At 36.2% G+C, this 14,230-nt stretch overlaps 2 protein-coding genes across 2 annotated transcripts in view; one reads left to right on the top strand and one right to left on the bottom strand.

The window, feature by feature from the left end:
- The window catches only part of LOC145777049 (protein lifeguard 2-like), a 93,268-nt gene that overhangs the window by 20,374 nt on the left and 58,664 nt on the right, over positions 1-14,230 (bottom strand). The gene's annotated exons all lie outside the window — the stretch shown is intronic.
- On the top strand, positions 336-14,139 carry LOC145777125 (pre-mRNA-processing factor 17-like). Its single transcript, XM_082588420.1, has 13 exons — positions 336-411; positions 1,084-1,289; positions 1,766-1,858; positions 1,953-2,079; positions 3,352-3,405; positions 3,731-3,963; positions 4,410-4,529; positions 5,092-5,283; positions 6,169-6,316; positions 9,991-10,106; positions 10,750-10,883; positions 12,294-12,471; positions 12,956-14,139. Exons 2-13 carry the CDS (start codon positions 1,098-1,100, stop codon positions 13,175-13,177), a joined length of 1,809 nt encoding a protein of 602 aa, XP_082444546.1. The 5' UTR covers positions 336-411; positions 1,084-1,097; the 3' UTR covers positions 13,178-14,139.

Raw genomic sequence — 14,230 nt, 5'->3', positions numbered from 1 at the left:
TCCCCCTAAATCCGGGCCTGCTTATGACATGTTTAGAGAAACAAACCGTTGAGTTGAATAGTGAGGAGATGCGCACCAGTTTTTGGAAAATTTGAGTTTGGGAATTTTATTGCTGGGCATCTGGCAACACTGTCCACTTGCGAGGAAATTTTTATAATTTGAGAAAAATCTGACGAAAACTTTTGAAAAGGCAAAGATTTGATGAAAAAAACTCATTTTTCAACGCGAATGCTGGGCGCCAATATGTATGAAAACCAAAATTTCTGCTTTTCATGACAGTAGCTACAATTTCAGAAATTCTAAGCGAAAGACTTCACATTTAATATCCCTAAAATTTCAGTAGAAAGAATTTCATTGATTTGCCAATACAAGCAAGACTGCCTATTTATGCATCTCTTGTTTAAAGTTGCTGTAAGTTTGATTACTTGTTATTGGTTAGTAAATAGGAAGGAAACCCTACTAATCCAGTAGCATACGGTGACATTTTTGAGGGGTTCACTTTTTTTCAACAGGCTTTAAGCACACTAGGTTTGCAATTTGCCCAATTGAACTGAACTGAACTGCTGATTCGGATCAGAGTCTCCTACAATCAGCGAACTGAGCAAGCGACAACTGAGCAAGTGCCAACTAAGCTAGCAACATTTGAGCAAGTGGCTGAAGTTGGTAGGCTAAATAAGGAAACCGAGCAAATCAAAACTTGTATATAATTATAATGTCACAAGTCAGTAAAATGAGTTTGACAAGAGATGACAAGGCAAATCCCACGTGAGGATGTAAATTTCATTTTCTGACTTAACAGAGCTGGAATGTACTTGCTGAGTTGTGGTATGCTGAGTGTTGCAATGACCATTCATATCGTACTAAAACAAGCTGATTTTATACCAGTATATATATATGATATATAATATGATATAAAGAGTCACTGTGTGAATCAAGCATGTGTTTAAAGCTTTCTAAAAAATATGAACCCCCAAAAAAGTGGTCACCTTTTGCCACTGCTATAATCGTTTTTTGAAGAGATATTATGCCGGAAACCGCTCTATATTTTCGAACTTAATATCATAATTTATTTTGATAAGGCAGACTAATATTTATGAATGGAGTCTATTACTGCTCTTCAAAATGCTTATGGTGGCAGTTCTGATAGTGAAAACTCAGAGATATCAGATGCTGGAGATGTGGATGTTTCAAAAGAAGACGATTTATTGCATTTGAAACCTTTATCTGGAAAGAGTAATACTGGTTTGGCAATAGCTGCTGTTCAATCCAATCCGGATGTTATTACAAAAGTAAGCGTCTTATGATGTTATATGATTGTTTATAGACATGATGTAATATCAAACTTGCAGTTTTATAGTAGGCCTGTGTTATTTGTGATGATTCTGTTGAAGATTAAGGTAGCTTAACCAGATATATATTGGAGTATATTGCTGAAGTAAAGGTGGCCGAGAGAAAGGAATTGGCCACCCTACTCTCCTTAGTGCCGAAGGCTTAGTATCATGATAACCGTATCTTCTCATTCCCCAAAGCTCAGTACCTGAGTAATAAGTATGGGACTTTTACTTTATATATCATAAAGAATGGTTACTTTAGTAATATTGTTGCTTGTTATTAATATTTTATTTGCAAGCGGTTTTGTTGTTAATGTATTTCAGAAGAAAAAAAACTGTAGCTTATTTATCAAAATGTTTTAGATTTTTTTATGTTATTCAACAATGTTTTTGACACATATTTTCCCATTCAACAACTTTTTTTGTTTTTGCAGGAAGACGTTTTCAATACAAGGGTTGTTGATCATATTTCTACCAAAGTTATAAATTACAACCCAACATATGCTGAAATGCATGCTCCAGAACAGGTATTATGAATATTTATTTTAAAATACAGAAATTACATTGTCTGAAATGTGTCTATAAATTTATTTTTATTGAAAAATCAATTGTCTTTTTCAGGGCCCTGTAAACCCATTCAAAACTAAACAGCAGTTGGCTCAAAAAAATACTTTAGCTGGTTTTGTACAAGATGCTCACTTTAGTGCGTTCAATTTTGAAAATCAACGAAGAACTTTTCATAGTTATGGTAAGGATGTAAATTTAGTTTCCATCTAATAACATAATTTGTCAATAATCACTTTATTGGTAATGCTATATGTATAACCAATGTGTACACATGTCTAATTTTGTATCAATTGTAGAATGTGTTTTCATTTTATTATGCAATTTGATTGGTTACCAGTAGTTTATGTGGTTACATGTTAGTGTAATGTTGGATCGTGGCATTGCAAGCATAGGCTATACATTTTAAATTGTTGCTTTTGTTATCAATATTTGGACTTGGACTTTACAATATCTTAATATACCATATGTAAAGTAAAGGTTCCATACTCAGATACTGAGCTTTGGGGAATGAGAAGATAAGGTTCTTATTATACTAAGCCTTCGGCACTAAGGAGAGTAGGGTGGCCAGTTCCTTTCTCTCGGCCGCCTTTACTTCAGCAACTACACCCACCCAATTTATTAAACCCTGGGTAGATGTGAGCGGTGTTTTTCAACAACCAGCTGAAGCCGGGATTCGAACCAGGTTTGTATAATTCGAAAGCCAACGCCTTATTCGTTGCGCCATTCCACCGCTGCGCCATTCCATATGAGGAATATAAATAATTGCTGAAAACTTTAGTTTTTCAAATTTATTAAGTAACCATTTCATTTTGAAAGGAATCAGTGTATCTTAAAAATACCCTTAAAAGCACTGTGATCAGTTTTTGTAAATCATCTTTATTGCTGATTATTCTAAATATATTTTTACTTTATCATCTGTTTTTAACTTAAACTGTATGCTTATCGTGCAATCTGCTGTTCCTCCTTCAATAAGTTTACGTCTTGAGTAGATGCAACCTGATTGTTAACCTCTCTTTCTGGGTTTTTTTTTTTCGCTGAGACTTTTCGGTCATTTGTCCGAAATGACTTGAAAAAAATCGGTCATTTTTTATTTATTTCGGTCATTTTTTCTGATGAAAACATTTCCTTTCAAGTAGCTGATACAAACCAAAATTTGCACTTCTTGACTAGCTACAACATTAAATTTCGCTGAAAAACGTTGACGTGTTTTATCTGAGAAAAGTTAGAACAAACAAACGTTTCTTCAACGTTCATCAGCAAAACTCAACCTTGCAACACTTTTTTCGGAGATTTTGACCGAATTGACTATATTTTTTTCGGACATTTTGCAAAAAAATCGGTCAATGACCGATAAATGACCGAAAAAAAAAACAGCTCTCTTTACTTTGTATGTCTAAGTCAATTCCATGGAAATCTCGGTACCGTACTTTGAAAATAATTTTTACATTTTCAGGATATGCTGTTGATCCTTCCATTGATAGTTCAGTCAAAGGAGACAAGATGGTTGGTAAGTAATTGTAGATGGAATCATTGTTTATTGGTGTATCAATGTTTATTGGTGTATTGCAAGGACTGTTATTTCTAATTCTATCGTATTGATCAAGTTAATAGCCAAGATGAGAGATGTTTCATTTGATATTGCGTGTTGATTGCTTTTTTATCAATTTGTTTATGAGCTGATTCCGTTTGTTGTCGCTGTAACAACCTTTGACATGGAAACCTTTTATCACTTAAATTAACTCGCTCTAATACTTTTCCATGCAATACACTTTGTAGTACCGTATACTATTATATACTCTTAAGGACAATTTTTAATTCTCTATTTTGATCAGTTTGTGCTACCGATTTTGAGCACAATCCTGATCAGAAAAAAACAGACAATGACAAAGCAAAAGAAGCGGAGAAACCTCTTACTTCTGGAACCAAAACTGTGTTTGAAAAGATAGAAAAGCGCACAGAGGACAAAAGAAAACGTGTGCGACAAAATGACCCTGAAGACGTCGACGGATTTCTTGGCCCTTGGGGAGGTTACGTAGGCGAAGTAAAGGTTGCCAAGCCAGATGAGGCAAGTCCATCTGTTTTGAAGATTTTTGAATCACTTTATTCGTGTTTTGTCTAGTTAAAACATGCAGTATATATATATAACGTGTGTGTTGCAACATCAGATTTGCAAACAAAATGCATTATACTGCATTTGAATAAGGACCTTCTGATGATTCTCCTTTTAGGTGAAACAGGTTGTCAAGGGTTTAGAGATAATAACTATATATATTTGATTTAATTCGCTCTGTTTGGCTTTTTGCTTAGCATTGAGCACTTTTTGTAGTATTAGAAATAGTTTTCATTGTTTAGTTATTGAGAAAAATGCTCGCATTAAAAATAGAGTTTCTTTGGCTGAATTTTTTGAATTTTACCTTGTTATTGAAAAACCACTTTGTTGAAGAAAAATGTTAGTTAGTCAATAGTTATCAAATACATGTTATTCATTTATGAACATATTAACAAATTTAGGAAACCCAAAAAGAATTGGATGAAATAACTGCTAAGCGACAGAAGAAAGGAAAGACTGAAGAAGAGAAGACGATTGAAGAAAAAACAACACTTCATGTCAAAGAAGCTACAGATTATCAGGTAAAAAGAACTTTCAAACAGTTTGCATTAACATAGGATTTGTGTGACGTGGAGGAATGCATACCAGATTGGTCACTGTTAAAGAATATTTTTAAGGCCGTATTACTTGAGGTCCGGCCATTGCGTAGTTTTAGCGATAAAACACCTATTGTCCATTGAACAATAAAATGCAACACAAATTCATAGTTGGAAAACTGGCTGAAATAAATTCATAAATCATGTTCAATTCGCAAATAAAGTAATTCGCATTAAAGCTTTTGTTTGACTTCAGTTAACGTTTGAAATTCCCAGCTGATCGAGCTGTGTGCTCATTCAGTTGATCTTTTATCAACAAGATTTTGCAATTATCTTGAAAGCGGTGTTTTACATGACGTTACCAAAATATTTGTGACTACTGACTATTCTGCATTGTCTCTCACTTCATTTTGCTTCGAAGAAGCCTGGATTGTAGCCCAGAAAATAATCATCAACCAAACTCGGTTTTGTCCCCACCGATAATGGCCTGCAGTTATGTGATGCAGATATATCTTTGAAAAATTATTCATCATTTGTCTTATTGTAGGGACGTTCTTATCTTCATATCCCACAAGACGTTGGTGTCAATCTAAAGTCAGATGTACCTCCAGCCAAGTGTTACCTTCCCAAGAAGCTAATCCACACTTGGAGTGGTCACACCAAAGCTGTGTCTTCCATCAAATTGTTTCCCAAATCCGGTCATCTCCTATTGTCGACATCAATGGATTGCAAAGTTAAGGTACCACATAGATTCGTAAAAATACATAAACCATTTACTTTAATAAGGCGTCTAACAAATTTACATAAACTCTTCTGCAAATGTTCAGAAAATTCCTTTTTTTTGGGCTTTTCTTCCTCACAGCCGAAGTTCACATTTTTTCCACCCTCATGTGTTGCTTTTTGCTTGGACTACATTAATTTGTATACCTGTGCTACAACAACTCTCTATCAAAGCCTTGTCACTACGTCATTATAAACGAGCCAAACTTTGGTTTTATCGTCTAATCCTAATGCCACTGCAATGACTGCTTTCTGTTATGAAGCTGCCCCAGCAACAAAGTATGTCGAGTTCAATTCAGTTCTATAGTCTGCTTCCAAAACGTAGCACTATTTTCTGTTTTCGTTGTCGCGAACTGTTATGCGACACCGATAGTTTGCATGTAAAATATTGAATCAGTTTAAAACCCTCTTTGATGCATGAAGTTGATAGATAAAGTGTAGATTATGAGATCAAAAATTAGGTGCACTCTATGGTAAAATTCAAACTTGCAAAATCTGTTTTTTTACGTTAATTCAACGTCTGCGGACATTGCATCATCGTAAAAGAAAAAAAAAATTTCCAGCTGAGATTGTTTTTCAGTGTAGTCCTGCTGGCTTATGCTATCAACTTTAGGTGCTAAAAACATACCCAATAATCTCAAACAAAGAAGAAAAACTTAATAGTTTTCAAGTGCCCATGCAATTTTTCTTTTTTTAGTGTTGCAGATGCTTGCATAAACTATTTCAAACTATCGTTTCTTGCTGTGGGATAGCATTGTTACAAATTCCTTTGAAAAGGCACTTTCTTGCCTGAGCAAAAATATACTTTACCAAAGTAAAACTAACTGGGCGATTTATATTTCAGCTTTGGGAAGTTTACAACAAACGAAGGTTATTGCGAACCTATGCTGGCCATGCCAAAGCAGTGCGGGAGGCATGCTTTAATAACAGTGGAACTCAATTTCTCACAGCTGCTTATGATCGCTTTGTTAAGTTATGGGACACTGAAACAGGTGCTGCAGTGTGTGGTCAGAATACGGAATATCATCATGTGAACAGTGATTGAATCGTAGATTCAATACAGATTGTGTGAATTCATACGTTGCTACTCATCATCATTTTGTTCCTTCCTCGTCTGGAGGGTTGGATACAATGCGCCATTGTTCTCGACCATGAGCTGTGCGTACTGCACATTCATAACTTAATTTTGTCCATTTTGTGATGTTTGTTGTCCAAATCATTCTTGGTCTGCCTTTACTTCTTTTACCGTTTATCTTCCCTTCTATTAATGATCTTTGTAATGAATTTTGCCTTATTGTGTGTCCGAAATACTTCAATTTTCTTCTTTTGACTGTTTGTAAGAGCATTTTGCTTGAATTGAATTTGGAGAGTACTTCATCGTTAGTGATTTTTTGTTTCCATGAAATTTTTAACATTTGCCTGTATGTCCAGAGCTCGAAGGCATCGATCCGTTTCTCCATTTTTTGTGATATTGTCCAAGTTTCAGAACTGTATAATAGGGTCGACCAGATATAGCATTTTAAGATCCTGAGACGAGTTGATAAATTTAAACGTTGATTGGTTAAAATATTTTTCATTTTTCCAAATGTAGTTCTTGCAATTTCTATCCGTCTAAGAATTTCATGGTCACACCTCCCATCTTCAGTTATTAAATGACCAAGATATGAAAAAGATTTTACTTTTTGTATAATTTTATTGTCAATTATAATTTGGAGTACTGTGGTGTCTGGTGATTTTGAGATTATCATTGATTTGGTCTTTTTAGTGTTAATTTTCATTTTAAATTCTTTACCAATTGAGTTAACATTGTCCAATATTTCTTGAAGATCTTCTTGTGATTCAGCCAACAGAACAGTATCATCAGCATAGCGTAAATTTGTTATATTCAAGCCACCAACTTTTACTCCTTTCATATCATCAATTGATCGAAAAATCATTTCTGTATATAAATTAAAAAGACATGGAGAAAGTACACATCCTTGGCGTACTCCACGCTTGATATCAATTCCTTTAGATAAATCTTTTTCCATGCGAATAAATGCTTTTTGATTCCAGTACAAATTAATAATAAAACGTAAGTCTTTGCCATTCATACCAATATTGGACAAACAATGAATCAGTTTCTCATGGTTAACTCTATCAAATGCTTTCTCATAATCAATAAAACATGCATATACATCTTTATTTACTGCATTGTAACTCTCACAAATTGTTCTGAAGTTAAGTATACCCTCTCGTGTTCCTTTACCAGTTATAAATCCACTTTGAGTCATGCTAACCTCATTCTCAATAGATTTTCGATTTCTTAATAAAATTATTCTCAACAAAATTTTCAGTACATGACTGATCAAACTTAATGTTCTAAAGTCACTGCAGTTCTTTGCTTTGGATTTCTTTGGTAGTCTGACAAAAACAGTTTCATTCATTTCTTTAGGTATAAATCCAGTCATATATATTTCATTACATAATTTGTGTATGCGTTTTAAACTTATGCCATTGAGTGCTTTTAGCATTTCTGGATAAATGTTATCCTTTCCTGCAGCTTTATTACATTTCAGATCTTGAATGGCTTTCTCAACTTCAGATATCAATATTTCTTCTCCTTCGTTATTGGTAATTTCAGGCATACATGTTCTATCATCATCATATAATTCTGTTACATACTCTTCCCATCTACTCTTTATATCCTCTTCCTGAAATAACATTTTTCCCCCACTATCCATGATGCAGCTGTTTGCTTGTTCAACTTTCTTCAAACATGTTAGCTGTTTAACTTTTTTGTGTAATTCAAGTGACTTATGAGATGCTTCTAGATGTTCTATTTCACTGCATTGATTTTCCCACCACCTTTGTTTAGCATCTTTGCATAATTGGGATATTTCCTTATTTAAAGCTTTATATTTCTTGTGATTATTGAATTTGTTTTTCTTTCTCTGTTGCATTAAGTCAAGTATCTTCTCAGTAATCCAAGGCTGTTTAATGTTTTTCCTCTTTGATGGTAAAATATTGGCAGCTGCATCATTTAAGGTTTCTTTAACTTCATTCCAACTTCTATCTATAGTTTCTTGTGTAATTACTTGAGGAATTTCTGTTTGCTGTAATAATTCAAATTTATTGTTTACTGTAATACTGAATTTCTCTCGATATTGTTCATTTTTAAGCATATTCATGTCCATATGTTCTGACATATTTGTTCTTTTCACTCTTTTTAGCTTTATTTGGATTTTCATAACAACTGGATTGTGGTCAGACATTATGTCACATCCTGGATACGTTTTAACTTGTCTTACTGCATTTCTGAACCTATGGTTTATCATAACATAGTCAATTTGATTCCGAAATTGACAACCTGGACTTTGCCATGTATACAACCGCCTAGCAGGATGTTGAAAAAGAGTGTTCGCTATTACTAAATCATTAAGTTTACAAAACTCCAGCAACCTTCTTCCACGTTCATTTAAATTGCCAAATCCATAACGACCAGTTGTGGGATATTCATGATGATCACCCACTATTGCATTAAAATCGCCCATTACTATATTAACTTCTCCACTTTTAGTATATTTAAGTACATCCTTTATTGACTCATAAAACAACTCAATCTCTTCATCGGTATGTTCTTGTGTTGGTGCATAGATTTGTAATATATTTACATTAAATGGTGCTGCAGACAATTTAATCATCATAACTCTGTTAGAAATTGGCCAAAATCCAATGACTGAGTTAGCTATTTCTTTTTTCATTATCATACCGACGCCGTACATATGCTGTTCTCCTCCTGAATATACAAAAACAAATCTATCTTCTGTCACTTTACCATCACCTATCCATCTAGTTTCACTTATCCCAATTAAATCAAAGTTCATGACCGACATCTCTTGTTTTAAATTTTCGTATCGACCTGCTTTATAAAGGGTTCTTACATTCCATGTTCCTATTTTGAGTGCCCTTTTTCTAGTATTCAGCAGTCTACCATCAGACTTATGCCTTCCAGAGGGATTTGGGCATAAGCCATCATCACGAGCAGCTGTGCACATAGAAGAGGTTCCTCCTTCCCTGTAGCTTTTAGGGGACTTCACAGCAGGGGGCCCTGATCAGTCTCCATGACTTATTTTCGTTTTAATAGCTAGCATTGTTTACTATGGAATATATACTTGGTAAGGCTCCAATCTTTTCCAAGGTGACCAGCCACTGTACTCTAAACGTCAAAAGTGTGCCTAACGGGTCACATCGTTTTGCTATCATGCCTTCCAAGCCATTGACTATTTATGGTTCTTCTGCCTTTTCAGCCATTCTAGACTTTATGCACTTAAAGGAATTGACTTCCCTGCCATGTTAAAGCTGTTCTAATATCATGTTAAATATCAGTTAAGCATGTTAAATATCAGTTAAATATCAGCATGTTAAATATCAGTTAAGCATGTTAAATATCAGTGTCACTTTTGCAAATGTCAACTTTTGGTGGCCAGATTCCTATATTTACACTTACCGTAGTTTTGTATCCATCAAACGTTTGTTCTTCCCGGAATTACCATGATAACCATTAATGTTGCGCCATTTATTTAACTGCTTGTTTTCGATCGATGATACTTTGCATTTGTTTATTTAACAGCGTTTAAGCTAAATCTCTAATGAATGATAAAATACCTTCATATTTTCCCAACAGGTCAGTGCTTGTCCAAGTTTTCCAACCGCAAAATTCCTTACTGTGTCAAGTTCAACCCCGACGAAGACAAGCAGCATTTGTTCGTCGCCGGTCTCTCGGACAAGAAGATCCTGACAGTGAGTTCTATGCATTTTGTCACTTGAAGAGCGTCTTCAGTTGAAGCGTATATTTTATTGTTTCACTGCTTCCGGCACTACAAACGTCTGGATTTGAATGCTGTGATTAGCTTCGTACTTATACTTTCACCGTTACTTCGGCACATTTTGTCCCAGTTAGAGATTAGGTATCTTAGTTTTAGTATACAAATTTCAATTAGCACTTTTAACTTTTCTTTTTGACGGCAATGTCAAAGCTGCCCCCAGCATTTAGGACTTTGGTGCGCCAAACATGCGCATTCCACAACATAAAATAACGTGCAATGCACAAACAAACAACGCAAAATTAAAATACAAAAAGGCTTCAGCTTCTATGTTTTGTTAAGGGTGGCCGTGTTGTTTTGATTCGTTGATAACGTTTTTCTGCTCATACTGTGATACACTTCTGGGCTTTCCCTGAAGTCTTGGTGCTCAGAGTTGATCCACCACAGATTGGTATCGAAACATAACTTGGAGTTCTGAAGTAGTCTCGTATGGGAGATGGTCAGGTTTAGGTGTAAAGTAGTCGGCTTGGATTGCCACACGTTTAAAAGTCTACCTGATAAAGACCAGTGTAAATAAGTTTTGAAGCCTTACACTCATCAAAGCTATGCTTTGTTTTCAGTGGGATATCCGTTCCGGTGAAATTGTTCAGGAATACGACAGACACTTGGGAGCCGTCAACACGATCACATTTGTGGATAACAACACCAAGTTTGTGTCGACGTCTGACGACAAAAGTTTACGTGTATGGGAATGGTAAGTCAAGTGACTCAACTATACCGCTTTCGTTAATGTCAGTCACGAGTCTTTGTCAATGCATTTACGCGAGAGCTTATTTTCCAAAACACATGCTGGGCTATCGACGTTTATTGTTCAAGTGTTGTTGCCTGTGAGTTATTTCACCTGCTAGCTACTGTTAATTGGAGATCTGTTTTTGATGTGCGTTGCTCAAGCACATACTACCCGAGAGTTGAACCATTGTTATTTGCTCTTGCCTTTTCTTTGTAGGCAAATATCCAACTGAGCCATCTTGTCAAGATGAAGTAAATCAACTACTCGACATATTATTGCTAGTTCAGACCTTAAAACTCGTGTTTTTTTCCGGCAGCCATCGTGGCCTACCGAGAGCTCTTTCTTGACGGCCAAATCTGCGTGCTTGGAGGCCAAAATACAAATAACGATAGCACAAGTAAATAGAATTAAACTTGCAACAATGCCAAAATGATCACTTAGCGTTGTTGAAGTCTGGGCGACGTCCTGCAATAGAATCGTTGTACCACGCAATCACTGCTTTATCGGGATTGCAATGCGGTATTGCAGGACCATCTAACGACACTAAATTGTTTCAACTGCTCGCTGCTCAGTAAATTGTTTCAACTGCAATACCGCCTTTTATAAAACCTGACCATATATACCATTATGATGTCACAATTGAGGGTGTGAAGTCACTAACCCACAACGGAAACTTTTCTCAACTCTGAAGACACGTGTTTTCCCCTCGGGTGTTAACTAAACTACCTGGACAACAAAATCCGTCATTTTTACATTGATTCTACGTTTGCAGTTGTTAAATCAGGGTAAAAATGACGAATTTTGTTGTCTGGGTAGTTCTCTTTTTAACAACCATTCAATGTCCGACAACATTGAATCCATATAAAAACGACAATATTGTCAGCTGATGTAAATTAGCACTTCGGATTAATACTTTGTTAAAATAAACGTCGGGAATTACAAACAAGAGTTATAGCTGGTGATCGCAGCTGGATATTTTCCATATAATACAATAGCAAATGTTTCCGCACAATGCAACAGTGGTGATTATGACGCGCTGACCTAATTCTGCGTCACTCATTGGTGCTAGATATTTTCGACTGTTAATCCACGATCATTGTATTGTGAAATTAAATAATTAGCTAAAAGAAACCAGCGGCCAAATTGGCCGACTGAGGAGGTAGCACCGGCGGTCATTCCAGCACTACTTAGCGGCCATGGCCGCCGGCTGCTTTAAGGCTTGCTAGTTTGGAAAGAAACACAGCCATTTTGAAAAACTGTACTTCTCAAACGTGATGTGTGGAAGAAATTGACAGCCAACCTTCGGCTCGAAGATGGCACATGATGATGGTACTTTTCGGTATTCAGACCAACTTAACCATTTACCAATTTCAGGGACATCCCGGTTGATTTTAAGTACATTGCCGACCCGTCAATGCATTCCATGCCTGCCGTTACGCTTGCACCCAACTCCAAGTGGCTGGGTTGCCAGTCCTTGGACAATCGCATTGTTATCTTCGATGTTCAGACGCGCTTCAGATTAAAACGAAAGAAAATCTTCAAAGGCCACATGGTGAGAGACTGCTGTTAATTTGTGTTTAATATTTATAGTTTACTGTATTTTTTGCTATCTCTTCCTCACTCGTACTCTTTCTCCATTTTACTTCAAAGAAGTTTAGTCTCATCCCGAAACATCGGTGGGGAGGGTATCAACCAATTACCTGCAGCGAGTTTTTTGTATTTCTTCATCCTTGGCATATACAATGTTTAAGTTCTTTTTCGGATATTTATTATATAGCAAATGCTTTATGATAAACACGAATGTAATGTTACAAGTTTTATCGAACTCACGTCGTCAGCTACAGGCGTTCTCAAAATTGTTGGAAATGTGAAATAAACTCTTCACCGGTTGTTTTAAAATACCACCGTAAAACGACGTATTGGTTGATGGAATATTTATGCTTAAATTAGGCAATCCTGTATACGGATATCAGTCTTGTAGATTATGTTTATGTTAAAGTTTCTTAACAGTATATTGATCACATATTTTGTACCAGGTGGCCGGATACGCCTGCCAGCTTGACTTCTCGCCTGATATGTCCTACGTTGCTTCCGGTGATGGGGACGGGAAGGTCTTCATCTGGGATTGGAAGACTACCAAACTGTACAGCAAGTTCAAAGCCCACGAGAGTGTATGCATCGGATGCACCTGGCATCCCCATGAGACTTCCAAGCTTATCACATGTGGCTGGGACGGCCTCATCAAGTTGTGGGACTGAAGGGTGGGCGCCGGCCACATTTTTGTATTTTTACATCGCCTTCACATAAAAAGCTGAGCCGTCGAAAACTATCCTCCAGAGTTGCTTACTTGAGGTGGGGAAGTTATCAACGGTGAACTTTGACCTGTGATGTCAGTTGTCACATCCGCACATGCAGGTACTCATCGACCGAAGTGACAATGACACAAAAGGAAACTTCGTTCGTAACATTTCGAAGTGAATTTTGTTTCCTTTTTCAGATTTTACTTTCATGTATGAAAAGAACCCGTTTTGTTTCTTTTCTAATTTGCTGTAAATGATCGCTCAACTTCACGATTTTTAAATATCTGGTTTCTGCAAAGACTGATTCACTGCCGTTCTCTTTCAAATATTGGTATGGATATTTTTTTGTTTTACCGACCCACGTCTTCGCGCATCATCATCATCATTTTGAACGCCGATTGGTCGTGAAAAAAGCGCCACATGGTTTTCAACAAATCGGCATTTTGTTACATTGATCCAACGTCTGTAGTCTCCATTTGACTGTACTTAATTGTCTTCAGCGTTTCATTATTTTAACACTTTACGCAAGGTTAATGCGAGAACCTACATAACGGTAGTCTGCGTGCGACTGCATGGAGTAGCTGAAGGGATATCATATACCTGAAAGTGAGAATATTATTTTTCGAAACATCATGAATACAAGAATGTTTAATCGTGCGTAGCTATCCAAACAACAGAGTCCGTCATTTTGCTGTATGGGTAGCATCATCTGTCTGGGAGCTGGTTATATTTTAAGATTGTTTACCACAGTTGTGAGTACACCACAAAGAAGTTGCGGCCACAATGTAGCCTACCAATATGGGTAATCTTGCGTGCTTGCCAAGCATCACGTGATTTGGAAGTATGCTAAAATTTCAAACAACGTATCCTAAAATTTCACAAAGCTGAGTGCGTATTCTTTTACTAGCAATCTTGTACCCGTATTTGAATTAAAATACATAACGGTGAAATGTTTATTTGAACTACATTGCGCAACACATCTGCAATGAGAAGAATCTTTGTTTTTCCGCT

Source organism: Aplidium turbinatum, chromosome 9, assembly GCF_918807975.1.
Source record: "Aplidium turbinatum chromosome 9, kaAplTurb1.1, whole genome shotgun sequence".
NCBI lineage: Eukaryota > Metazoa > Chordata > Ascidiacea > Aplousobranchia > Polyclinidae > Aplidium > Aplidium turbinatum.
Note: the sequence above shows the minus strand (reverse complement) of the source record. Positions and strands in the feature narration are given on the sequence as shown.